Genomic DNA, 27,548 nt, shown 5'->3' with positions numbered 1-27,548 from the left:
TTTTTTAATACCTGTCTGCAGTGAAAGATTTCATGTAAGGTTTTTAGAAGTAAAGGGAAAGTAATATCTTTACATAAAGGAATATTGACCTGTTCAGATGGGTCGAAGTGACCTTTGGTTTAATGTCCTTGTTAAAAGAATCTTTATTGCAAACAATTATGTAATAATCAACAGCCAGTGGTTAGGTACACCTGTTCAACTAGTCATTAAGGCAAATATCTAATCGGCCAATCACATGGCAGCAACTCAGTGCCTTTAGGCATGTAGACATGGTCAACATACCTGCTCAAAATCAAACCAAGCATCAGAATGGAGCTAAAAGGTGATTTATTTATTTATTTATTTTTTTTAAAGTACTTGAAATGTGCAATCTGTGATGCCAGACAGGCTGGACTGAGTATTCAGAAGCTGATTATCTACTGGGATTTTTCCCAAAGTAATTTCTAGGGTTTATAGAAAGTGGTTTTAAAAATCAAAATCAGTGAGTAGCAGTTTGTTTTTGTTTTTTTTTTAAACGTAGAAATGACTTGAGGTCAGAGGAGAATAGCCAGACTGCTTTTGAGCTGATATGAAAACAACCATAACCACTGATTTACAACCAATGTGTGCACAAGAGCATCTCTGAACACTGAAGCAGATGGCTTACAGCAGCAGAAGACCATGCTGGGGTGCCACTCATGTCAAGTAAGGGCAGGAACCCAAGGCTGCAAGTTACATGAGATTGCCAGAACTGGAAAAAACATTCTGGATTTCTGCTGCAACATTTGTAATGGTATGATCAGAATTTGGCGTTAAAAAGCTGAAAGCACGAGCTCATTCCTGCCTTGTATCAAAGATTCAGGCTCCTGGTGGTAATGGTGTGACGAGTGTTTTCTCTGCACACTTTGGGCCCCTTAGTACCAACTGAGCATCATTTAAACACCAGTCTGAGTATTGTTGCTGACCATGTCCATCCTTTTATGACCACAGTATGTCCATTTTTGATGTCTGCTTCCAACAGGATAACACTCAATGTCACAAAGCTCAAATCATCTCAAACTGGTATCTTGAACATGACACTGAGTTCACTGCACTTAAATGGCCTCCACAGTCACCAGATTTCAACAACAGAGCACCTCTGGGATGTGACGGAACATGAGATTCCCATCATGGATGTGCAGCAACTGTGTGGTGCTGTAATGTCAATATGGACAAAAGTCTCTGAGGAAGGTTTCCCCCTGGGTGAATCTATGTCACGAAGACAGCTCTGAAGGGACTAAGTTTAAGCAGATATTATTAGCATTAGCAGATAGTATTGTTCACCTGTAATATTCTATATTTCACTGTATTTTACATTAAGTTCAATAGTTTTTAAGTTTATTAGCCACCGCTGTGAATCAGCTCAGGTAAATGAGAAGTTCATCACGTGCTTTACTCAGGCAGCGGCAGCGCCTGATTTCTGTAAAAGGAGGCACGGGCGCGCACTGATGACGTATCAGGCACGCGTGTAGGCTGCGACGTGCTTGTTATTTATCGTGGAGAGCTCATTAGACAGGAAAGCCCAGCAGAATACTTAACTTTTACCGCTTCTGAAAAATGTCTTTCCACGACGATGAATCCTCGGACGTGGGACCGAGCGGTCAATCCAGGCTGGAGAGCTTCCTGTTCAGTAAGGGCCTGTTAAACAGTCTGTCAGAGATGTTCTGTAGGCGCACACGTGGGTTTCTGCTGTGATGTTCCTACAGAAATTTCTTCCTCCTTGTTTTACTGGGGATTTTGTTTTGGGTTGTTTTGTTTTTTGTTTTTTTGTTTTTGGGGGGGGTTAATAAAATCCGTTGTCATTTAATTGCCGGTCTTACTGTTATTCCAGGTTGCGAGCTGTCCTCCAAAGTACCTTTCTACACTTTCCAAGGAGATGAGGAGGAGGACCTGGAGCACTTCCTTGAACTCAGAACAGTATGTACAGTTTTGTTACCGTCATTGGGATTTACCAGCGGCACGAACACACCAGTCAGTCACACTTTAGTCTGTCCGCAACAGTGATGTTCGGTGTTGTGATTGCTGCAGGTTTGCTTGGGTAACGGTGCCAAGGAGGAGAGCAATGTGGTGGAGGTGACAGCCATGAACCACCAAGGAAAGACGATCTCGGTGCCCGTTGCCAACCTTCACATCAAGTGTCTCCCCATGGTGTGTAAACTGAGGCTGATGTGCCACACAGCTGAAGTTTGATCTGTCTTAACTTTGATGCTTTCTGTCGACAGGTGAGTCTGGGAGAGTTTGAGCTGAAAGCCCCAGTCACCATCCGACTCAAGGCCGGCACAGGGCCAGTTTCTGTCAGTGGGCTACACCTTATTGGTAATACTCTACTTTCTTTGTGCTTTAACACTTTAACACTGCCAGTACTGACATTCTAAGAAGCTCACTGACAATATCTCATCTGTTTTCAGCCCCTTCATTGTATTTATATCAAAATGATAGTAATCAGTGAATAATAGGAACTGATCCAGTGCAGGTACTCTGCTTTTCAAACTGAGTTGGCTGACCCAAATAAACATGCAGCAGGAATTTTGTATTTTTATTTGTAGCTGATTATAAAAAAATTGCTCTGCTTGACATTTAAGGAAGTTAATTAGAGTAATGCTTGGCTGTAGTTGATTGGTTGACTTATTGGTCTATATTAGGGATGGGCAACAGTTTTTCGCAGTGTGACGTAATAAATAAAGCAAAGAGCCAGACATTCAAACCTCTGAGTTCCAATATGTCACCCCTAACCCTGAATTACTCTAAACTGCATGAATTTTGGTAGGTATAACATGTAAGAATAATGTCCTTGTTTCAAAAATCAAGAGCTTTCTTCTAGAAAGTTTGGATAAAACAATCTGCTGAAATCCTGTGTCAGCTTTTAATTTTCTATATTTTAAGTGAAGGCGTTGTAATTAATAACTGGGGGGAAATGATTTGCACACAAGTGAAAGCAGTGCCGAACAACATCTATAAATATGGATCCTCATTCTTATTTATTTGCTGGGAGGCAGGGCTTGTTTAGTTTGCCTAAAACTCTTCCCCCCACGAAGATGTTTAACAATTCCTCCGTAACTTTAACAAAGAGTTTTGACCTCTCAGCATGTATCGCTATCGTCATTTGAAGACTGTAACAGTAGTTTCCCTTTTTTTTTGTGTGTGTAGCTACATAATCAGAGACGACCCTCACTAACTTCTGATGCAAACCCATTCATTTTGTTTTATAAGCAGCTCCAGCTTATTCATCGTACTTTTAAAAGAACGTTTACTCAAATTAAGTCCCCCTACCCCGAGACGTTCCCCCTCTCATACAAGAGCCTTCTTCAGTTCTACAAGCTGATTGGGAATCCCAGGTATTTAACCTCCACTGGGGTTATCACCTTGGAGGCGGTCCTGACACTTCTACGTGAACCTGAAAATCAAGCTTAGTTGCCTTCGGCTTAAGTGCTTAACACCTATGATATTTTGAAAAAGATCTTTTGTACCTCACAGCCTTTGAAAAACGACAGTCTAAAGCGGCGGCTTTGGGATCCAAACGCATTTAATTTTCAATACAGATGAATGCTATGAACGTCCTGTATAGTGAAACACCTGGAGTAACCTTGGTGCTCCCTCACCCTGCTAGACAAAAGGTTAAATATGTCTCTGGGCAATAAAACTTTGTAAAAGAAATCTGCAACTTACACCTTACAATTTTATTTCTTCTGCTGTTTCAAGTTAGTGTGTGCGTGAGGGTCAACTGTGAGGGCACATTCAGTAAAGCGACCTTTCTGGCCCTTAAAGAGTTCACCATTTTCTATGTTTTTTTTTTTTGTTTTTTTTTTTATTCTTTTGTTCTTTTAATATGAAACAAAATAACAGAACATTTAAGGGCCAAGTCTCGCACACGCAGTCGAGATGGTGGTACCAGGATTCGGTGTAACACGGTGAGCTGACATTTTCTCCTGATCTTCTCAGCCACACAGGTCGAAGACTCCAATTTGTCTGAGGAAGAAGAGGAGGAGGAGGAAGAAGAAGAGGAAGAGCTGCCTGCTATCAAACCAGCAAAGAAGAAGCAGAAGCAATAGGTGGAGGGTTCACCGATGGTTTTGTTTTGTTTTTCTGAAATGGCTCACTCTCTGATGCATTTTAAGAAATAACACTTTTTTTTGTACCAGACGGACACATTTTACAAAGTTCCCACTTCTTCCACACCAGCCGCGAGAACGCTGTGTGTGGTGGCAGCTAATGGTGCAGTCGGAGGAATCACGACTGGCTCTGATGTTCTCGCCTCTCCTCTGTTTCTCACTGCGAGCATTGCAGCAGTGTAACTCGCTTGTAGAAGAACTGTTTTGTTTTGTTTGTTTTTTTTGTTTTTTTTGCTACCCACAGTTTTATACTGTATATAATTCAGTCACCACTGAAGGTAGTGGAAGAGGTGTCTTTTTACCACCAGCGGATCCCGGTATTGTTTAAAAAGGCCGATCTGGTAAAAAAATAAATAAATAAAAACGTTGTCGTCCACTTATCAGACGGGAAAGAAAATGCGTTCCAGCTCAAACCGAGTGGTGCAGACGGATGATGATGTGCGCACGTCTTGATTCGTAGGAGTGTCATCCTGCCAGTTGTAATATCAGAATACTGTTTTTCTACGTGATGTTTCAATCCTAAATGTGAAGATTTGTACTTAAAGTCAGAACAAGAAAGCAATTTTGTCCAAATAAATGAGAAATCCCAGCACAATAAATAAAATCCACAGTTTGTCTGTTTGTGGTTTGCTTTCTGTTAGCTCGCAAAATTTGTACAATTTAGGCCAGCGCTGCTTTTTTTTTTTGTTGTTGTTCTCCAAAAGTTGATTCTGTTCATCTGGACGTAGCGTTTTCAGTGGGAGAAACCGAAAAGAAGCAGTCGGCTGAGACTGAAGAAGTCACTTGGATGAGTGACAAAACATTTCTCCCACTGAAAACGCTACGTCCAGATTAACAGAATCAACTTTTGGAGCTTTACTTACCTGGATGATTGAGTATGCATCAAGATGTTTGTTTGTTTTTTCTCAAGTGTCTTTGTTAAAGCTCCTGAAACTACAGCCATCTGAAATATTCTTATTTAGCTCAGAGCTGAACCTCTGCTCAAAGTCTTGTCTAGCACATCCTAAAGATTCTCAGTGTGGTCAGCATCTGTGGTCCAGTCTGTGTCTCATGGTTACCGATCCTACTACTACTGCTGCCCGTCACCGCTGCCAAAGGTAGGTCTCCAGAGATTTCTGTCCTGGGCCATTCTTTCCAGCTGTAGCCCATCTTTTTTGCCGGCCCTCGAGGCCTGGAGTTCAACACCTGTGGCGTAAAGCATACCCTACCCAGCACCATCTTCTCTTCCTGATTTCCTACTGAGAGTTGACAGGTTCCTTTCCATAGTTTGGTGTTACTGATTGGGTCTGGCCAGCGAACGTGGAGAAACCTGAGACGGCTGTTGAGGAATGTCTGGATTTCTCTTTTTGAGGTTTTATTTGTCTTCCAGGTTTCAGCCCCGTAGAGCAGTACTGACTTTATAGCTGGAGTTGAACAGTTGGATCTTGGTAGTCAGGTTCAGCTCTCTCCAGGGGACTTCCACTAAGGATGATTGTGATGTAAAAGGCTGGATCAGCTTCCTGATCCAGCCTTTTACAATTTAAGCCTGATAAATCTCAACATTGTCATCTTGGAATATGCCCAATGCTGTCAGGAAAGAAAGAAAAAAGGTCAATCCCAAATATTCAGGCAGCGGAAGCTAGACCTCAAGTCTAATGGGAGGCTCTTATCTGCACTCTCCAGTAAAAAGAAACATGTTGGCATTTATTTTGCCGGACAGTGCATATTCAGTTCCAAAGTATATCTCTTTAACTGTAATAAAAGATTTTCAAAATGATCAGATCCAAAACTCAATTTGGCAGAAAGGAAGTAAAAGCAACAAACAAGCAGCAGAGAGATACAAAATAGAACCACAAGCAAAAAGACGGGTCCATAAAAATTCGTCCAACTGCAGTTAACTAGCCTGCGCAACAGTACTCGCCAGGTTGTCCATAAACCACCAACAATAGAGAGATCGGGGTGTTTGAAGGGTGAGAATGAAAATAGTGAGGACAGTAAAAGTTTTATGAAGGCAGATACAGTCAGCTTGCATCCTGAATTAGCTTCATATTATCTGCAAGAGTACTTTTGTGTAAAGGCACGATCTTTGCAGGGTAGCTGGAGCGAACTGTTGAACCTGCAGGTCAGAGCCACCTCACTCAACCTCACTGATGTCCATTGTGCTTAGAATGTATCTGAATATACAGCCTTTGAGAGCTTCCTCATCACACATAATGCACTTTTGAATGTGTTTCTTAAAATGCTTCACTGTATAAGAGTTTATCTGAATGATAACGGCCGTTTGCCAGTAAACCATTCAAAGTCCATTCAAAAGTTGTCAGTCAGCGTGCATAAAGATAAGACAAGAGGAAAAGGACATCATTGGTGAACCCGACTCAACTGTCAGCTGGACGTGCTTTGTTCACTTTATCAAGCCGAGCAGCACCTCTGAGGATGAAATATGAGTGCAAAAACCTGCACTCCCAATTTGGCCACTTGTATGTCTGTAGTTTTTTTTTTAATGTATTAAATACTCACAGACTTACTGGTTAAAATATCCAACTGAAACCACTTACAGCCTGGTATTTGCCACTGGATGTTACTTCGTTCCTATGATTTGTAATACCATGTGCCACATCATCAACACACCTATCTAGTTTTTCTAACTAGATGGGTGTGGTTCTTAAGAGCTTTAAACAGAAAAGGTACCTGGACTTAAGTATGTTTCACCTCTCATAAAAGAGGCGTCTTCAGTTCTAAGAACAAAAGGTGGAGAGTCCCAGGTAGCAGGTTTACCAGAGAAGCTCATGAGAATTTTCTCCAAGAATGACCCACCAATGCCCTTCAAATCCAGCCATATCTTTAGAAATAAACACTATATCCCGAGAAAAAAACTCCCAAATACAAGCTAAATAAGACTGTATGCTGTGCAGTGCAGTGAGGAGTACTTGGATTGCTACACAGGAGAGACCAGACAGCCACCCCACAAACACATGGCTCATCATAGAAGCTCAGCTGTACACCTGCACTTAAAGCATAAAGGTCATCCATGTCCTCCTTTACTGTGAACGACCATCATTGAACAGTGGTGGTGTTTCAAGACACCAACTGTCAGCCGCCTACAACGCAGTCTTTGAGAACCCTTCCCACGCACTTCAAACCCGATTCAGACTTAGCCTCAGGTGACCTCAAAGGTCACATTATATAGTAGGGCAAGGTTCACAGTGGTTTCACACTTAACCCCAGTGATGGTAATCACCAACGCCTTTTTCCACACCTTGATTCATGTGATGACACACATGATCAACAGCAGGTCAACAACCACCTCCAAAGGGGACAACCCCCACTAAGGGTTAAATACCTGAGACTCTCCACCTTTTGTTTTTAGAATTGAAGAAGCCTCTTGGATGAGAGGTGAAATGTCTTCACACACTTAAAGAAGTCCGTTTGCCTTCTTTTTTCAAGCCTTTAAGACTACCATGAACTGGAGAACCTACACAGCCATGCATACCGAGTGGTTACTTGCAAAATACATAAACTGCTGTCCAAAGTTTTGCCAACTTATTTTTTTTTATAGTGAGTTGGAAATTGTAAAATCCTTTTAAACACAGACATCTATACTGATCATCTCTTCACAGTGATGGGCAGCAGTCCCACAGAAGAAAAGCTGAGGGAGCGATTGCTTACAAGCAGCACTGCCAGATGTCCGAAAAAGCCTAACACCACCACAAGCTATGCTGCCACTACGGTGACTTGAGAAATGGGCACCTGACCCCTTGACGGCAGCTTTCTGCTACCTGCAGACCAGTAAAGCCATCTTTTTCTCTAGTCCGTGAGGGGAAAAAACAACACATGCACTAACCCCACATGACGTTACATTACCTGCTCTGGATTTTGGATGAGTGTATGTGTCACACCTTTTGGGAAGATTCACCAGATTCCACACCACTACAGTTTAAAAACCTCAGTGATGCGTCACACAGCAAATCAGCGTGTAACAGTCTTCCAACTAGTTAATGTCACCTTCACTCGGAGCAGGTGGTGCTGCTTCTTATTTTCTGACTCATAAACCACATCCAACTGGTCGGTGCTGAGTGGGAGTTTTGTGAACCTTTGCAGCACTTTTATTGCTTATCAGGGTTTTATGGTCCAGCATCTGCGTGGGGCATTAAACGCTCACTTTCAAGTAGAGGTTACAGCTGTGTCCAGAGCAGCGCTTGGGTCTGTGACAATATACTGACTAACACAGGGAGGCCAAATCTACTGCTGAAACCCTCCTTACCGTCACAGACATTTGAGGGACAGTGGAAGTATATCATCATTTTTTTTCACTGAAACACTTTCACAAGGGATCACCACACCCGTGTTGCCACACCAAGTAGCTCTGCATGTTTAGTTTGACAGATTTCTTTTTTATGCCAGATGCTCTTCCTGATGTAAATCCAGAGGATTTTCTGTCTCCTCCCAGGTAAATGTGTAAGCCACATGGTTGATTTGTGATTTTATTCATTGTTAGTCACCAGTGAGTGGAAAGTACCATGAAGTACAATGGAGAAAGCATCCAGCTTGATCTTTGCCAAAGCTTAGCTCACCATAGAAATGACTGATACTGAGTCACTAATTTCTTTCATTAGCTCATTGAAAGCTAACGAAACAGAAAGCTGCTGGTGGATGATGCTGGGCCTCACGGGTGGGGAAAAGAGGCACTGATACGTGTTGGGACTGAGCAGGTTAAATATGTAATTTGACTAAGTTTAATGAAAAGGATTTTTATAGGGCAAATTTAAAAAGAAAAAAGGACAAAAATGTTATTGTGATGACATTTACTTCGCTAAAATTTAACATTAATTCTTTTGGCATTATTAGCTTTTTTCTGCATATGAAGATGGGCATGCAAAACGCATCTGAGAACCAATGGCATATGAAGAGATCACACAACATAGCATCAGTCTTCACTGCCAGAACAGGACTCTTTAAAATATGACTATATCCTGCAAACGTGCAGTTTGGATCGTAGCTCTAGACCCTGCTGAACTTGGAGGTCCTGGACAAACCATGTCTGACATGCATCGACCGGCGAGGTCAAAGTTCAGCTGTGCTGGTAATGAAGGAAGTGTCATTTGTCAGCCCACAGCTGTTCACCATTTCTCTGACCCGATCCTGCATGAACTGGACGATTATTAACCCTACGAAGGCTCATTCATCTAGGATGATAACCCAGGCCAAATCTGAACCATATGCTATCAGAAAATGTTAATTATTTTTTGGGGTTGTGAATCAGGACACAAAGCAACAGGCCAAGGAGGGCTAAACAGTTTGGCTTGTTTTCCAAAACCACTGTAGTGAGAACTATGTAAACATGGCATTAATGACTAACATCTGTAGCCTAATCCTATCTAAAATATATTCTCCTGTAAAACAAACACTAATAATGAATAAATATTTAAATCAGAAACTGTATCAAGTTCCTTATATTTATGAGTTTTCCTGTTTTTTCTGTATTATATATAATATATTTATCATATGTTGTGTTATATATGCATAGATCATAGCTTAAAACATAAAACATAGCTAAAGTATATTTCACTGTCAAATAAAAATGGATATATAGTAAGATTCTCTGGGGGGAAGTGCCTTGTTGATGTCAGAGGTGAGAGGAGAATGGCCAGACTGGTTTGAGTTGATAGGAAGGCAACTGTAATTCAAATAACCACTTGTTACAATCATGCTGTGCAGATGAACATCAGTGAAGCAGCAGCAGAAGACCACACTGGGTGCTTCTCCTGTTAGCCAGGAACAAGATTCAAGGTTTCAGCTGCAATATTCACAGGATAGGTTCAGAATCTGGTATAAATCCATCCTGCCTTCAGTGGTTAAGGCTCATGGTGTAATGGTGTGATGGATGTCTTCTGGGCACACAACTGAGCTTAATTTAAACACCACAGCCGACCTGAGCATTACTGCTGCCAGTGCATCCACCCTTTTATGACCACACTGTATCGATCTTCTGATGGCTGCTTCCAGTTAGGTAATACACCATGTGACAAAGCTTAAATCATCTCAAGTGGCTTCTTGAACATGACAGTGAGTTCACTAAAATTGCCTCCACTGTAACCAGATCTCCATCCAATAAGCACCTTTCATATGTGTTGTCTATTAAAAGGGGAGCAAGACGTCACTAGCGAGGTATAGCTAACGAAGTAGTAGGTAACTGCATGTCTTCCTGAGAAACCAGCATGTACGGTAAAGTGCAACTGATGCTTGTTTGGTAAATACTTGGCTGAAACTCAAATTGAAAGTGAAATCCACAAAGCTCACATTTAATGCTGCCATTTGCAACAATGATGTTCAAGTTTGACTTTAAAAAGGTTTTCATTCAAGTAAAATTTCAGTACAGTTCTTATTTTGATCATTTCCAAACCAACCTTTAACCCCCCCGCAATGGTTCACTCCAAGAGTACAAGAGTAAAGACACTTTAATAGTTTGCACCTCTGACACTTGAGTGTGTCACTAGTGTAGCACAAAGTTCCTATGGCAACGACTGACATCACTTTGTACTGTCTCTAATTAATCCAGCTTGTCTCCGTGAAAGATCTCTGACACGTTCAAAAGCACTGATCTCACATGTCTTCATATATACACAGCCAAAAACACAAATATACACACATATATGCACATCCACTGATTCTGCTAACCTGCATTTATACATCTTCCTTTGCTTATTTTCACTGCTTCACTCTAACATGCATTGCATGAATGTTGCCTGTTTCCCTGCAGCTCAAATTTGACAGAGGGCTGGTTTATGTTAGAATGATTTCCCCGAGCAAAAATAGACCTGCAGATCAATAAACATTGGCTACAGATTTTTGTCTTTGATGTTTGTGCACTTGTGTGTGTGTGTGTGTATGCACTGCTATCCTGGATTAGAGTTTTGGCACAGATTTCAAAGGTCTTATCAGATGAAGGTTAGAATTCTGCTTGGTTGATGAATGGCTGCTCCGTATGCATTCAGCTGGGCATGTTCATGTTCCTGTCAGTGTTAATGGAAGGACTGTTAAAGCTTTGTGTGACAAATGCATTTCTGCCATACTGTAAGTTAGTACATAATGCATCCATGTCAGCCACCTCTAATATCCACCGCTGAACTGGAACAGGCAGGGCGGTTACACAAGCTGGAAGCTGCGCAAATGCATTTCTGACTATGTCAATAATACTAATCAAAGGTCTGAGTAACAGAGGAAGTCAAACCGTACCCAGCTGAAAAAATTCACTAGATCTGTTCAGCTGTTGCACACTCCATTGTGTTCACTGTGAACATAACGTAAAATCATTTTAGAACATTTTCTCCTTTACGAACGTCATTGCACCCTTTGTGTGGGAATCCAAATTGTGGTCAGGTGCATCCTGTTTACTTTAACTGTCCTTGAGCTCTGCTGGAATCCACCTGTGGCAAACTGGCAAACTGATTAGCCATAGTTTAGAAAGGCACACACCTGTGTATATAAAGCTTCTACAATTCACACTGCACAGGAAGACAATAGCAGCCATTATGACTGGAAACTGCATTGAGGTGCTGGTTCTAAATCCATTTATAAAGGTTTGAGTGGTTATTAGGAGAAACACCCAAGTAACGGAATGACCAGGGCTCTTCTTAGAGTCAGCCAGACTAAGTAGGATGTCTGAGTAAATATTTAATTGGTCTGGTATGTGACCAAGAATTCAGCATTTATTGCAAGAAGACTTCAGATGTTTTCTGTAGAGATCGGAGAACCTGCAGGAAGTTTGACCGCCACCAGACGCGAGCAGTTCTGAGTAAAAGACACATAACAGTCTGCTTCATGTGTTTCAAATCACATGTAAAGGATGTCTGAAAATAAAAACTCAGCAAACATGTAGAATCGTGTTTGTGGGACACAGGCACTGCTGTTGGATGGTCTTCTTTGCAGCTGGGGTCAGAAAGCCCGACAGGAAGGATGAGGAAAAGGATTCTGGCTAAATGCATGTAGGTCTTGCAAGATACCATCGCCAGAGTGCATCGGCTTTGGGAGAGTGGGAGTCGCCTTTCATGACAACAGTCACCCAGTGTTCAAAAGGTCATCCATCCCCCCATCAATTCTCTGTACTGCTCCCAATCGATGATGAGGAATAGCCCCAAACATATAATAAAATGCTGGGAATACAAGGAAGTCTTAAGCCAAGGGGAGGAAGGTCAGCCATTCTGGGGATGACTGAACTGCTGTGCTATTTCCTTTTCTCGGGACAGTTATACTGGTGTTTCTGGATTACAGTGGGAGTATCTGTGAAGCTCAGCAAAGACTCTCTCTGGTCCTGGGTGGGTCAGAAACCACACACACACACAAACACTAAGTTATGTATGCACATTCATGGAAGAGTACCTCCTTCTAATAAATGAATGATCAACAGATATATGTTTACTGACATGGATTTATTGTCATCACAATCCTCTTGCTCTTACCAGACAAACTGGGGAGGTTGTAGATTTCTTTGACTCGTCATCACAGAGGTCACTTCGGCATCCCTTAAGCTGACATCTGTATTACACCCAAAAGAAAAGTGGTTTCGAAACAAGTCTCAGACTGTAACTAGTGGAGCAGAATTAAACCGTTTAAAACATCTTTGGCAAGATCTGAACTTGTCAGTTTGTACACGTTTGTTATCCACTTTGACAGAGCTGTCACAGAGAATAAAATAAACTATCTTAAGCCAGGTGTGCAAAGATTGTAGCCTAGAAGCTCCAATTATTGCCAAAGGACAAGTAAAAAGTATAAAGAACTGAACACTACTTATATGAATGATTTTTAGTCAGTAATACATTCACTAACCACTCTGAAACGTGTGGTTTAGTGTGGCTTGACACAGAAAAGGGTGCCTGAATACTTTCCAAATCACTGTCTCACTTTCAGCTCGGGCTGTGATGCAAATATTGCAGTTATTACTGGCATTAGAGGTTGCAAACATTTGTCAGAGTATCAAGATCATATCATAGGTAAACAGACCCTGAAGATCAGAATTAGTAATAAATGTCAGGGGAGAAAAAGAGAGAAACAGTTCCTACCTTGACTCCAATATCTCTAGTCACTGGCAAAAGCATACAAACAACAGCTGCACAGTTTCCTGCACACTGAGCACACGTACTGCAGGCTCATGTCCTGCTGCAGGCACGGGCGTGTTGTTCTCATACATATACAGCCCCGACACACCTGCCACAACAGAGCACAGCTGTCAGCGCATCAGCCTTTACCCTATACGTGACCTCGCGGAGCTCTCACACAAGCCTAATTATGCACATATACGATGCAACGCACTAACCGCCTGATTGTGTGGCGACACCTGAGCACACATTCACTTATAAAACAGGATTCAACTCGTCTGCACAGAGCCCGCACACAAGGCAACGCAAACCAAGAACAAGCATACCATAGAGGCTTTTCGTCCAGCCCCGTGTTTGTGCCTGTAGTTAGGACAGGGCAACACAATGCACGAGAAAACGATTCAACAAAATTTCCAATTCTTTTATGAGACCTAACAAAAAAAGAAAAACAGCACATGCAAACCCCGCTCTATAGAATGGATCGTTGATTTAATAGGGCTCTATAAATAAAAATGATCATATGGATAAAATGCTCCTTTGGAACATCTGCTGTATGTTTTATTAATAACACACACACACACACAGAGCGAGAAGGGACAGTGAACAAGGGGAATGCTAATTGGCTTACACACAAACACACACATACGCACATTGTCAGATTGCCACACTGTAACTAAACCTCAGCTCCTCTCACTCCTCTCCCTCGTGCATTTGCTGCTAAAGGGAGGCCGAGTTATCATGGAAGTGAAACAGATTTCAAAGAAGACAAAAAAACAACAACTAAAAAAACTAAAAGCAGACTGGACCATATAGGAGGGAGCAAGGTTTTATAACCTATAAATAAGTGATGTGCCTTACCATTGCTACTCCCCCCTCGACCCTGACTTTGCTGCCCCCACCATCCCAAGCTCGCTCCTGCTATCTCGCTAAATGGGGGAGGGGAACAATGAAAGGAGTATGAGTGACAGATAAGTAGATCCTCATTAAAACTCTGCGCTTATATCATCCTCCGCTCTAACCCTCCTCTCCTCCTCTGCATCGAGCTCTGGAAAATGATAGAGGAAGGGAGAGAGGAGAGGGAAGGTGCTGCTCATTGGTTATTCCTGTTCTCTGACCTAACTTGACAACCAGCTCCAATAACAAGACAAAGAGGGATGACACAGAGATTTTTGCCAGAGACCAGGATGCTGACAAGGAAGTGAACTGTCCTAAATTGGCAGATAATGGGCCTGCTGTGGGCCGCTCTGTAACCTCCTCCGCCTTTCAGTGTCTTTTTTTCCCTCTCTCTGTTTTACAAGCTTTGCTGGTCAGCAGCAGGGTCGGATGTACCACTGTAACACCTTCTCTTTATTTTTTGTTTTCATGTGTAACTCAGTGAGTCACCCTGGAAAAGCTCTTTACCCAAACAAATCGCACAATTTGCTTCTTAGGACAAATAGACCTCAAACTATAATCAGACACGGCGTTTAAAATAACCAGCGCGTCACCTGATTTAAAGTACACACTAGCATACCCAGCGGATTACTTTTGAAAACCAGTGCTCAAAATACAATGAAAGGTCATGTAATATGCTTTTTTATTTATTCAAAAGATTTTGGTTTATTCATAATCTTCTATAAAAAAAAAAAAACTAATGGAAAAACCTGAATCTGGAAAAAAACAAAACATTTGCAGTCCAGTGTTTTTTTTTTTGTTGTTTTTTTCTAAAGCCACATGGACTTTGGAGTGCATGGAGAGGCTCCCTGCATGCTTTCAGCTGCAAACAGGAATTAATCAAGAGTTAGGAAATTGCAAGTACAATACAAGTGTGTTAACAGTCTCTTTAGGCACTGGAGTCTCTGGAGTCCCATGCCAGGACCCCTGAAGAATATGTCATTTCTTAAGTTTGAATGGATTTAAGACTACATTATTCACATTAGCACTTCCAGTCGAACTGAAACAGACAATAAATAATGCTTTCAAATTAGATCATTAGTACTGTCACTGTGATTCGGGGAGTAAACAGAGCTACACAAGTTAACAGGGCATGTTCTCCCCAAATGGTTTCAAATAAATGTCAAGAGTGATTGTCATAAAGGTGTGTGGAGATATAATCTGGGGTTGCGTCTCTGAATCAAAATGGAAAGGAGAAAAAAAAAAGCAAACATGGAACTTCTTGATGCCAAACGTGATCTAATAAAACAGAACGGATGCTGATTTGGGTTTATTATTTGGTCCCGTAATGCTTGGTTGAAGACTGGCCGTACAGCCCATAGAATTCAGCATGTCTGGCTGTCTGCGATGTTTCCATCAGTCCCCTCATGGGAAAATGCTGCAGTGGCTGACTTGCAGGTAGAGGGGCATGTGGGGCAAACTCCTGAGAGGTCACAGAGGGGAAGGTGTCCGACGCTGGGTACGGAGGCCGGGCGCAAGCAGCAGGGGCCCTGGAGCAGCAAGTACACATCAGTACTTTCCTCCCTTCGTACACGGCTTGTTGTGAGGCACCAACACTTGAGAAGTGGGAGGATGGGAATATGGTTCCTGAGTGGTGGCTAGAGCTGGACCCTAGACCCACCATGTGATGGGCTGAAGTATCTAGGAGCCGACTATGACCAGGGCCAGTGTGAGGATTCTGTGAGAGGACTTCAGAGGCATATACAGATGATGCCCGGTGACCTTGGTTGGCCAGGAAGGGTTTTTTGCTGCTGTAGAGCAAAGGTGGAGGATTCTGGGAGTTTTCTGGGTTAGCCTCCAGGAACGCCATGCTGTATTTCCTCTTCTGTATTCCTGAACTAGTCCCCAACTGGGAGCTAGCAGAGCTGCTGTGAGACTGCACAATCTCCAGAAGAGGCGACTCATTGAACGGTTCTGAGAATGACAAGTAGAGGTAGGACAGAGAGATGAGTGCTAATTCTAATGATAATACATCTCTGAAAAACTCATCTATAGTTATTTTTCTGTAATTTAATCCTACCCTCCAGCATTTTTCGCAAGTTCTTCTCTTTTGTTGACAGGTCGGACAGCAAATGATGAGAGTGGAGCTGGCCCACTCTGACTGGAGGGATAATGCTATTCAGATGTGAGTTTGACCTGTAAAAAGAAACACAACAGTAAAATCATTAGTATCGAATTGTTAGAGACACTCTGCACTTTGAGATTTAAAAAATATAAATATTCTTTTTTAAAGTTGGCTGTGATTAAATTTGGACAAGATGATAGTGCTGCGAAGTTATCAACACTACCTTAGCTAGCTTGGTTATTTCCATTGGTAGCTCACTGCATGATTAAATAGGATGCAAAGTTTGACTGTAATCATTGCACCAGTTTAATCATTATTAAAACTGATACAGCTACAAAATTGGCTAAACAGACAAACCTGTTTTTACAACAGACTGTAAAAGTTCTGGTGCCAAAGGTTGGGCATTTTAAAACCCAGTTTGAAGTGGCCATTGTAAGAACTTTTTGGAAATATCCCCTTGTTGAGTCTGAAAACCAGTGACTTTCAAGTCTAAATGCTCCATCAGTTCCCAAAAGCAAACAAGCACCGACTCACCCCTAACGATAACATGTTGAAATGCTTAAGTTAAAAATAGTCCAACTTCTTTCAACAATAAAATGACTAGTGTGACTTTTCTCCCAGTAATAAGGTCTAGCAGAGTTAGAAGCTAATCTGCCTCAACACAAGATTTGTGAATCGACATGTTGAGCACAGACCTTAGAAAGTTTGTCAACTTCACCTGACTAACCACTGGTGATGTGAAGTCAAGATAAAACAATTTTCTACTTTGAGGGGAGGTCACTACCAATTACTGCACAGAATGGTGGTTATTGACATGTGAGAGCTCAGTAAATACATCGGTCGGTTAGCTATGCAACCGGAACCTGGCATGTCTGCTAGCAATCAACCATCAGCTTTAAGTGCTAATCACTTCCTGTGTAGATGCAGCTTTAGATGTGAACTAGCTGACACCTACAAATGAGATAACATGTTTTTACTGAAGTACGAAAAAAAAAAGTACAGCCATGCTATACCTCTTGACATAATACAAACTGCAAACTTAATAACGGATGTTTGAATGTTTAGTCGTAACCACTTGTAGCAGATGGCTGCCCCTCCCTTAGCCTGGTTCTGCCTAAAGTTTCTTCCTGTTAAAAGGAAGTTTTTCCTTCTTACTGTTGCAAAGTGCTTACTAATAGGGGGTTCCTTCATTGTTGAATACTTTCTTGAGACAACTGTTGTTGTGATTTACATAAATAAACCTATACATGAATAAACCATCAATTGACCTGCTACTAGGGTTGCCAACTCCCTGAAAAATAAATAAGGGACACCTCGTGGCCAGGGCCGGGCGACCCAGTTGTCTTCACCCTTCCCAGTGTGGTGAATTTTCTAGCTCTTTTTTTGTGTGTGAAATTATTTTTTTAACCATTTGACTTGAAGTTGATTTAAGTAGATGCATATTCTATTCTTTGTGATATGAACACATGTGAAACAAATGATCATTTAGCCATTTATTTTTAGCTCAAAATGACAACATTAACACGATAAAACAGGTCTCTTTCTTAAACAGAAGCCTGTCATGCTTAACTTTTGAGAATATAAGTAAATCTTTCTTTAAAAGAACTCTGTCCTGCTTAACTTAAAATAATAGAAAACAATAGAAAGAAAAACATTCTTGTAACAGTGCACATTTAGTGCATTTAGTACAATTGGCTTCAGTTGAGGTATTATTTCAGCTTTTCTAATGCTAATCAGCTGCTCCTGTTTGTAAACCCGCTTGTTCCCATGATTACGCATCATAACTCATCATCATTATTCATCTATGTATTACTTTTATGTATTAGTCATCAATTTGTTGTAATCATCTATCCTTGCAGTTGTTTATTACACAAAATAAATTATATTATCACACTTCTGGCCACATAGCGCTGATATTCACTGCACATGCCCATATTAACGTTTTCCAGCCAGGTGTTTTCCTTTTCCCCATTCTTCCCTTTCTCTGAGGGGAACAAACATTGCTGCTCTAATGCTGGGCTCACACTGTGCGATTTTTGGCCCATTTTGAGCCGATTTTTGAGTGATCGGACCGATTTTGGCCTTCATCGTGCGTCGTGTAGTATACGTGGGGTAACGAGAAGTGATTAACACCTCACGACCAGCTCCCGATCATCAATCGCTCGTGAGGTTCTCACCACAGCCGCTCACACTGCTCGCGCGCAAACGTAAACGTTGGTGAAAAAGACGGCGCAGCACGGCTGTGCAGCGTGTGATCTGGACACAAGCGATGGAGGCACAACTTGTAGAACTTTGGAAAGCTCATCCGAGCCTTTTCGATGTGGCATCACAAAATGATCACGACCACAACAACCGTGAAAATAGTTGGATTTACACTGCTGCTCAATCACAGCTGCCTGATCAATGTTTTTCATTAGCAATTTAGCAAAGTTGATGGTAGTGGTGTGTCTGTGTGAGTGAAAGACAGAGAGAGAGAGCGAGCGACAGATTTTCTGTTATAACCTTCATGTTATGGAGGCACAGTGTGAGCACTCAGGTCGCATCAGAGCATCGGGCGGTATAGTGTGAGAGTACATCGTGACCTACCAACTTCTAATCCCTGCGAGTCAATCGTGCAGTTTGAGCAGGAGCTGAATAACGTGACTGAAAAAAATCGCACAGTGTCTGCCCAGCTTTAGGTGTACTGTCATCCGAGACTTGCACCGCAGAGTCGGCGTTTGTTCCCCTGTTGGCCATGCTTCTTGTTGTGGTCATCTGTTGTCTTCCGGTATTTTCGCCGCAAGCGACCTTTCCTCGACCAATGAGATGAGCGGTAATCTGAATTGTCATACTCGAATTGTCATAAGTGTGCTGTCAGCTCATTGGTCACAAAGCAGGAGAGAGGCTGGGAATTATGTTTTCAAACAAAGCGTTAATTCCATAAACATTTATAGACTACTTTTGATTCTCACTGTATTACGGGACAAAGTGCGTCCCTTATTAGCTTAATACGGGACGTGTACTTTTGTTTCGAAATACGGGACGATTCCGTATTTTAAGGGACGGTTGGCAACCCTACCTGCTACCTGTAGCTAGCCATGAGGTAGCTAGCTACAGCGCTATGGTTAGGCTAATATTAGCATATTAGGAAGATGTAAGATGAGGCCTAAATTGTTGTGAATAAGACTATATACTGAAAGTCCCCGACAGCCAAAGATAAATGTCACCATATGGCAGAAAGAAGACTATCGGGAAAAACTTTGCAGCCAAGTGAACGTCTGAGGTGAACCCATCCACCTCAGACTGGACATCCACACCAAAATCATGCTGTCCAGGGGACTGTAGATCCATTGGCTGTAGTGTGCAGGGTCAAAGTTTAACTTGCTAAAAACACTATGCATAGTGCTAAAAAAAAGTTGTTGAGGCCAGGAGTGACAAATGAATAGTTAAAATCACTGCAGCATGTTAGAAAACTGTGAGGCTCACCCAGTCCCACCATTAAACAAGCAAATAACATGTGGCAAGGAGACAACCCCTCCTGCTTATGATCAGGTTTTTGAAATAATTCATCACAGAGTATTTTCCATTTATACATCATAGGGGAAACACATGGGTTTATCTGTTCTACTGCTGTTTTCTCTGACCTTTGCTTATATTTCGCTTGCTTGACCTCTGTTGGAGTTGTTGTTGTTTTTTGCCTGCTTTTATTACCAGTACACCCGCTAAAGCTACATTTAGCTAATTCCACTGAAAACAACGCAACAGTTGAATGTTGTACAAGGACATATTTGATAGTTTGGCTGTTTTTCTCACAATGAATAAAGATGATGATCAGTGCACTAAAAAGCTTGCATGAAAACATCACTGAGTTAGTCCAAAGAAATGAATATCTTAGAATAACTTCTTACCTGTCCATGAGGAGCTGATAAGGTTTTGTATTCTGAAACGAAAAAACAAAAGTTTCACGGGTCATTCCCACACACCTTCAAATGTCTCACTAACAGTTATTATAAGATGCATCAGGGTTTACTGCGCATGCTTTCATATCACAACATCATTTTATATCCCTCAAAAGTATCACTGTCTGATGCAGATGCAAGAACTGTGAAAAGGGGTCATAGAGATAAAGGTTCATGTTCGATAAATAGAAAAAACAATTTGCAGATTTGTTGTACCTTCATGAAATTCAAACTGCCTGCTTTTTGGAAGAATGTTTGCACTGAGCTCAGGAGTTTTTCTGCTTCGTGGCGCCTCTCGTTGAGCTGCAGCACCTGCTGGGAGTTCTTCCTCACGTACGAGTTGTAGGTGCTCTCCAGCATCTGCATGGTTTCAGCCTGGTTTGCTTCTAGCAGCGCATGCATCCGCTGATACTGGGCTCTTGCACGCTCTTTCAGTTCAGACACTGCATCCTGTGGTCACAGGATACACAAGTATGCACGTTTACACGCAGAAATGCATTTTTAAATGACTAAAAGTACTGATGTTAACAAACAGATACTACAATTTTTATTAACAGACACACAATTTTATGGAATCTATGCTGTTCTTGTTCAATATGAAAGTGGGAAAGTCGTTTGTTAAATCCATTTTCACTTTGCTGCACCTGCCAGTCATAGTTAAAGTTACATTTACCTTTGATTTCCCAAGAGTGAGAAACGGTAGAGTAATTTCATTACAGCAGACAAAATTATAGCACAAACCCCCATGCTGATAACATTCACATAACATTCGGAATTGAAAATGCACCTTCATCAGTGTCTTGTCTGACTCCAGCTTGTTGAGGTGCTCATCGATGTTCTGAACACGACCTTCCAGTCTGTCTTGCTGCCTCATTAGCATGGCCTGTGGAGGAATGACAGATAGGATGGATTAGATAGGCGAACCACAACAAGATGCCCTGAAAATTAAAAACAAAGATACCCATACATTTAGAAACTCTGAAAAACTTGGGCCTCGGCTGTGACCGCAGCATACCTAGCTGCTTTTCACGAGGCATCGAGACAACTTTCTCCACAGTCAGCTGCCAGCGACATGAACATGCATTTAGGCATTCGGAGAGCAAAGGCAAACATGGCTGCACAAATCATTCTCTGACTGCTCCAAAGTTTGACGCTGACCCTGCTGTGTCAAATGAGCTCCATTGTTGGGACAAGCTTACTTCCTCTGTGGGTACACAAGAGCCAAGAGCCAGTTAAAAAAATCCACTGAACATAATCCTTCCCCATTTACTGCAGAGGCTGGGAATCAATCTGCTGTCACAGACTGACAACTAACTAGAAACAGGGGAGGGCAGGTAGACTTTTTAATGAACTGTTTCTGCATTGGAAAGGCCGCGTACCCAAATAAGAGAAAACCTGCTGTCATGGCAACAAAGTCTTGTGTATGTAGTCATATGTGAAATCTCATGTGTATGTAGGGAGCGGGGGTGCCTCACTACCCCCCCGCACTTTCTCATTTTGCCACATGCATTGCTCCCATTGTTTGCATTGGCCTGTGTGTCAGTGACAGATTGTCATGTCTGTGTGCACAGCGCCGAGGTCTCCTCCCTCCCTCCCAATGAGCATGCACCCGAGAAAGGGGACGAGAGGAAAGGCGATGCTTGCACATGCCAAGAACGGATAGAAAGAGAGTGAGAAAGACATACAAAAAGAGAGCGAAACCAAAAGAAAAAGGAGAAAAAAAAGTTTCGCCCAAAAGAGAGAGAGATAGGGAGAATGAGGACATTCCTGTGGTCTCGAGTGAGTGAGTCTCAGGGTAGTCACATTGTGGTATCACAGCAACAGGCCTCTTCAGCTGCTTGCAACACTCACGTTGTGCTGTCTAATGGACATCCACAGGCTGGCCACTATAGTTTACCACAGTGAACACTTTCAACAGTGTATATAGTTTCAACAAAATAACAAAGAAAGACTCTAAATGGCATAAAATAGTAGCCAAATGTACCATAATAACTCACTTATGCTTGTTATCAGAACAGTTCTTTTGAGTGAAGAAGACTACTGATTTGTCCACCTAGGAAACAGCAGGAATACGTTTATCTCCCCTAACACTCAAAGGAAGCAGAGTGGATTATATGACATGTATTTTGGGCAGCTGAGAGTAAATGCACTGACATGGGAAAGACCCAAAAGTGGTATTTCTACTGCTTCAGTATATTTTAAGGCTGGCCACAAAAACTGACAAAATTTCTATCCAGGCACTCATTTTGGGACAGCGTAGTAGTCTGGTGGTTAGCACTATTGCCTCAAACCAAGAGGGTTCTGGATTTGAACCTGGGGCAGGGCCCTTGTGTGTGGAGTTTACATGCTCTTCCTGTGCTTGTGCAGCTTTTCTCTGGGAGCTTTAGCTCTGCACCCGAAGTTAACGCCGCCTATACTGGCCCAGGACACTTCCAAAACATGCTAACTCTCGAGACTTCATTCTTGGTTAAATAAAGGTTTAAAAATATTACTAGCCACCAATTTTGCTCTGTTTTTAGTGTACTCCAACCCCTATTTGTCTTCTAACTGCTTGTTACTGTTAGCTAGTCTCTACATTTGTAAACTTTAATGTGACTGAGATACTCTGCTATTTGATGCTGAGCAGGCAGTGGACAGCTGGTTTCTCAAAGCTGTCTACAGCTGTCTCCTACAGCTGGAAAAGTAGTGGATGGGAGTGACCCAAATAAGTAAAACCGGATCAATTAACTGAAAGATGCTCAAAAGCTCAGCTGAACTGAGGGAACTGCCACTGACACTTGAGCTTCGGAGTCATTTCTATCAGCGACATCTCTAACATTACACAGTTTCTGATCCACGGTAGCTATAAAACTATCGATGAGGGAAGCTTTAAGTGCTGAGAAGGAAAAACACTGCATTTCGTTCGTGAATTAACTGCTGCATCACCCTGCAGTGCTGACTATGTTTTTAAAAAATTGGTCCCACAAGTGAAATCAAGAATACATTTTTATGAGTACAGCTTAATGGGCTGTTATACTGACACCTATAGAGTGTGTGTGCAGAAATAAAGTGAACTGTTGAAGTAAGCCCTATATCATACAGCCATGCGGGTGAATGTAATTAACAGCTGCACTTGCAGAGGTTTTCATATCATTCATGGAAAGAACAACAATAAGTTCAGCAAGGGCTGCAGCAAGCCCTGTACCACACACCTCGAAGACTATTCTTCTTAATTCTCCCAATTAAAGTTGAGGCACATTTCTATTAAGGACTTTACAGTTTAAGCATTATTAATGCCTCGTGTTGGTTCATGTTCCAAATGACTTGTCAGAGTCGTTATCTAAAGCTTTTGGTGGTTTCACCATAACATATCAAGTTCTGCTTTGTGCACCAACAATGAGATCACATATAGAAACCACGAGCACACTGTGATGTGTTCAGTTAGTGGATTTTACATGTTCACTAATGAAATGTTGTTTTGAGTGTTTTTCTCAGATGCAGCTAGCACTGAGCGCGAACACTTCTCGTGTAATTGGCAGGGCTTTACGTTGAAAATCAGCAGCGTAGTCTTTAATCCTGTTTCGCACAGTTGTAACACATCCTACACCTGTACTCCATCTCAACACCACATCTTGCTTACACAAGAGGCAGTTTAGTTAAACACTCCTCTTCAAACAACCTGATAGTAACCGTAACAGCTGACACTACCCTGCAAACTGGTGGACTTGTGTCAGTTGGCTGCCTGTGTTTCTTCTTTCCTTCACTTTTTCATGTCCTGCCTCCTCAGTGCCTTTGAACTTAAGACGGTGCACTGGTATTATTCATCACTTTGGTAACACGGCGCACACGAGCTCAGTGTGAATGCTGCATTGACAAAACAGGAAAGAGCACTTTGTTGGGTTATTAGTATCGTAAATGGTGCGTGAGCTGCTTTATGTGAGCTGGCTTCACATTATAGCAGCAGCTTTTCTGTGTCTTGATGCTTCTGCTCAGCAACTCTGTCTTCCTCTTTTTGTCGTGTTTCCTCCAATTCCTTTTTTTTGTCTTGTGTGTTTGAAATAGCACAGAGGGGCTGGGGCAGTGTAGCAGCATGAAAGCCTACCTTTATCAAGCTTAAGCCCGCCAATGATCACTTTCCCCACTGTCCTATTTAGGCATCCAGACACCCACAGGTTGCCAGGAAGCTCATGTTTAAATGAGGAGCCTCAGGCTCAATGAACAGAGAGCCTCTTTCACAATCAACTGACAACTATTCCCTACTTCTGATGTCAGTGGCCTGCCCTCAGTATTCTGGGTATCTGACTCACTCCAGCCCAGATACACGAAGCTTCAAACAGCAGAGCTTCCATGAGCGACGGTTTCCTGCTGAGGTGCCTGAGAAAGCCAAGGTGAGGTTGTGTGGGAGGGCTCCTCCTCCGCTTGTCCCAGGGAGAACATTACTATTATATTACGCTTCTTTTCTCATCTCGAAATTACCAGCATGTCTGCAAAAGGTTAATGTAAAAGTCTCCTTTGAGAGCCAAAGATAACTAAAAGATACAAACATTGCTACGTCGGTTTTGTGTCTTTGTTTATCCCAAAAGCAACAAGAGTGCTGCCCGGGGAATTTAAGACCAAAATAGACCACAGCTCTGCGAAGGAGAACGACCTCTCAGCAAATAATGACGAGAAGACACTGTGGTCTCGTATTACTTTAACAAATGACCCAGCACACGGAGCACAACAGTTTTTGCTATTAACACTTTTTTTTCTCAATAAATCACTGTGTATTATATGCCTGAAGGTCCAGGGATGGACAGTGTGACTCCACAGTGCAATATGCTCTGTGAAAATACAGTTGTGAAAGAACAGAAAGATGGCTGGGTGTGTGCATATGAGTGTGCACAGAGAGCAGCTGTGGAAAGGGCTGAACAGACATCTTTTGTCCCAATAATAGCTCTGAACCAGGGTCAACTGATTTAGAACTTACCCTGGAAAGAAATATGTGTAACTTTCCCCAAGTGGAATAATGCCTTCACTAAATAGTATCAAAAAGACGACGAGAGGGCAAACTGTAAAACAAATCTGCTTCTGATTGCTTCCATAGATAGGGAGGAGAAGGGAAGGAATGTGTTTAAGGTGTGGGTGGCTGTTTTTACACCTTGCTACTTGCGTTAGTCTTGAGAAAAGCAAAGAAACAGAAATAAAGTGAGGAAAACCCCACATGGCGGTGGCAGCCATGGCATGCTGGCCCTCGTTTCTTTACGCATCCTGAGGTCAAGGCTGCCAAGACACGCTCATTATTTAATTGTTGCCAATTCGTAACCAGATTAGGATCTATTTTGCTCTTACTCTCAATTCATTTCCACCTCTTCCTCCCTGCTAAATGTCCCTAAAATAGCATTCCAACCCTGGAACCCTGAAACTGATCAGCTAACATAAACAAACTACACGCGTTTCCGCCCCTCACCGCACATAGGTCATCGTTTCCGGTGGATGCAGATTGCATCACAGCACTTATCCGAAGGGCACAGCGCTGCTAATGGGAAGGCGTGGCGGTAAAGAGTGGGTGGTATGATCAAGGTTAAAAGCAGCGTGTGTGTGTGTGTGTGAAGTATGCCTATATATGTGTGTTTGTGTGCTATCCATGTACCCAGAGGGGTGGCTTTCACCTGTCCAGTCCTTTTACATCAGATTAAAGAGGAGGGAAAGAGAGAAGGCCTTTATAGACTAGCGAACTGAAAGAATTACCCATGAATTGTGTGCACCAAATGAAATCTTTTCATTGCCCTGTAGGAGAGTGTGTGTGTATGTGTGTGCGTGTGCGCATTTGTACCTGCATTTGTATGCGTTGCGTATCAACATCGCAGACTGTGTGTCTTTGGTTAGTGCAGTGAGAGATGCAGCAGAACGGACACAGAGCCACCTGCTCTTCCTCACAGTGGAGCAGCCTGTACTCCTCGTGACTGGGACAGGTCCAAGCGCTCAGCTCCTCAGCATCGACTAACAGGTGTCCCGGCGCCGCACACGGCTGCTGTAGGTGCGTCTGGATATGAGTTTGGCAGCAGGGCTCCTTACAACGCAGACAGACTTTCCGCACGGGCAGCGGGGGCCCTCGTCTGCAGAGGACACAGTGCAGCACAGGGGGGGCTTTCTCAGTGTTCAAAGCATTGAAGCGCTTCACTATGTTGGCGAGCTTGAAGTTCTTCTCCAGTGTGGGCTTCTGGTCGTAGTCATGGTTGCACTCTGGACAGCGGACCGCGGCGGTGTCTTTGGCCCAAGCCTCAGAGATGCAACCCTTGCAGAAGTTGTGCTTGCACGGCAGCTGGATGGGCTCGTCGAAAACATTCAGGCAAATGGGACACAGAAGTTCCTCTTCGAAGCAGTTTTTCCAGCTTGCATCCATGACCTCGGCTGAATCCAAACTGATGAAAAACAAAACAAAACAAAGGAAAGGCTTAAGAACTGGTTTAAATGAACCACTGCTTTTTAAAAAAATGAGCCTATTACAGTTTAATTTTTACTGCACTTATATTCAACTAAAATGGCACAGATTGGAAACAGGCCAAACCAACACACAGGGCACTGAGTTACAGGCTTATTAGGAGTGCATTACAGTGGCACAGCAATTAACAAATGAAGCTTAAAGTAAGTAGTAACAACCTGCTTTTCAGAGCAAAAGAGTGCCATTACACTGAAACCCAACACCAAATATATATAAATATATATAAATTACATTTCTTCATATTTCAGGGTAATGTTTGGCTTCGCTGGGGAACAGGACGACACAAGCTGTGGCGTTTTGAGAGCGAGTGGGAACTTGACACTGAACAACAAATGTGACTCTTGTCAAATAAACTGTTACACTGACATTTTATTACGCGAAGGCACTCCTCGGCTTTTCTCACAGCAACCCACAGAAACATAACAGATGTATTCTTAAAAGAAAAGGCGTAACGTTACCAACTATTTCTCTTCCATGTCGTCGGCAGACTCCGGTGCACCTATAATACCGTGGAGCTTGTCATCCAGTCCGCGGTGAGATCCTCGCTCCTCTTGCTTCAGATTACAGCCTTCTGTCGGTCGCAGCGCTCAAAGCCGGGATTTTATAAGAGTCCCCCTCTGGTTTTCTCGTCTGGTTTCGCTTTCCCGTCAACTCTTCTGAGTAATATTTTATGGTAAGTACAGGCAGGATAGTCACTCGTCGGAAGAGAGTGCAGTGCTTCCACACCGACCGACTGCCGACCTCCAATAACGTGACCCGTCACGGAGTTGATACACAGGCGGGGAGGAGCCGGTAGGAGGAAGGCGAATGAACGGCCACAGCAAACTCTACCGGACAGACTGTAAAAGACCAGGAGGCGTTTGTGTGGCTCTTCATGCTTTGAAGCAGAAGAAGAGTCTCTGGCTGGGACAAAGCAGAGCCCGACACCCCCAGCCCCAGGGGCCCGTGACA

The 27,548-nt window shown here is 42.6% G+C and overlaps 2 protein-coding genes and 1 long non-coding RNA gene across 3 annotated transcripts; 1 reads left to right on the top strand and 2 right to left on the bottom strand.

Moving 5' to 3' along the window:
- The first annotated feature begins 1,445 nt into the window (after positions 1 to 1,445).
- On the top strand, positions 1,446 to 4,740 carry npm3 (nucleophosmin/nucleoplasmin, 3). Its single transcript, XM_026190105.2, has 5 exons — positions 1,446 to 1,648; positions 1,850 to 1,935; positions 2,047 to 2,166; positions 2,241 to 2,334; positions 3,958 to 4,740. The coding sequence occupies exons 1-5, from the start codon at positions 1,576 to 1,578 to the stop codon at positions 4,065 to 4,067; spliced, it is 483 nt and encodes a 160-aa protein (XP_026045890.2). The 5' UTR covers positions 1,446 to 1,575; the 3' UTR covers positions 4,068 to 4,740.
- Positions 4,741 to 11,757: 7,017 nt separating this feature from the next.
- On the bottom strand, positions 11,758 to 13,429 carry LOC145419703 (uncharacterized). Its single transcript, XR_013901027.1, has 3 exons — positions 13,163 to 13,429; positions 12,563 to 12,638; positions 11,758 to 12,414 (listed from the first exon to the last, which is right to left on the bottom strand). It is a non-coding gene; the product is annotated as an uncharacterized LOC145419703 (long non-coding RNA).
- A 1,328-nt stretch (positions 13,430 to 14,757) lies between these two features.
- Positions 14,758 to 27,195, bottom strand: trim8a (tripartite motif containing 8a). The gene is made up of 7 exons (XM_026190339.2): positions 27,056 to 27,195; positions 25,929 to 26,517; positions 20,922 to 21,017; positions 20,351 to 20,584; positions 20,084 to 20,115; positions 16,152 to 16,267; positions 14,758 to 16,045 (listed from the first exon to the last, which is right to left on the bottom strand). Exons 2-7 carry the CDS (start codon positions 26,496 to 26,498, stop codon positions 15,405 to 15,407), a joined length of 1,689 nt encoding a protein of 562 aa, XP_026046124.1. The 5' UTR covers positions 26,499 to 26,517; positions 27,056 to 27,195; the 3' UTR covers positions 14,758 to 15,404.
- Between the last annotated feature and the right edge of the window lie 353 nt (positions 27,196 to 27,548).

This window comes from Astatotilapia calliptera, chromosome 13 (assembly GCF_964374335.1).
Source record: "Astatotilapia calliptera chromosome 13, fAstCal68.1, whole genome shotgun sequence".
In the NCBI taxonomy this organism is placed as follows: domain Eukaryota; kingdom Metazoa; phylum Chordata; class Actinopteri; order Cichliformes; family Cichlidae; genus Astatotilapia; species Astatotilapia calliptera.
Note: the sequence above shows the minus strand (reverse complement) of the source record. Positions and strands in the feature narration are given on the sequence as shown.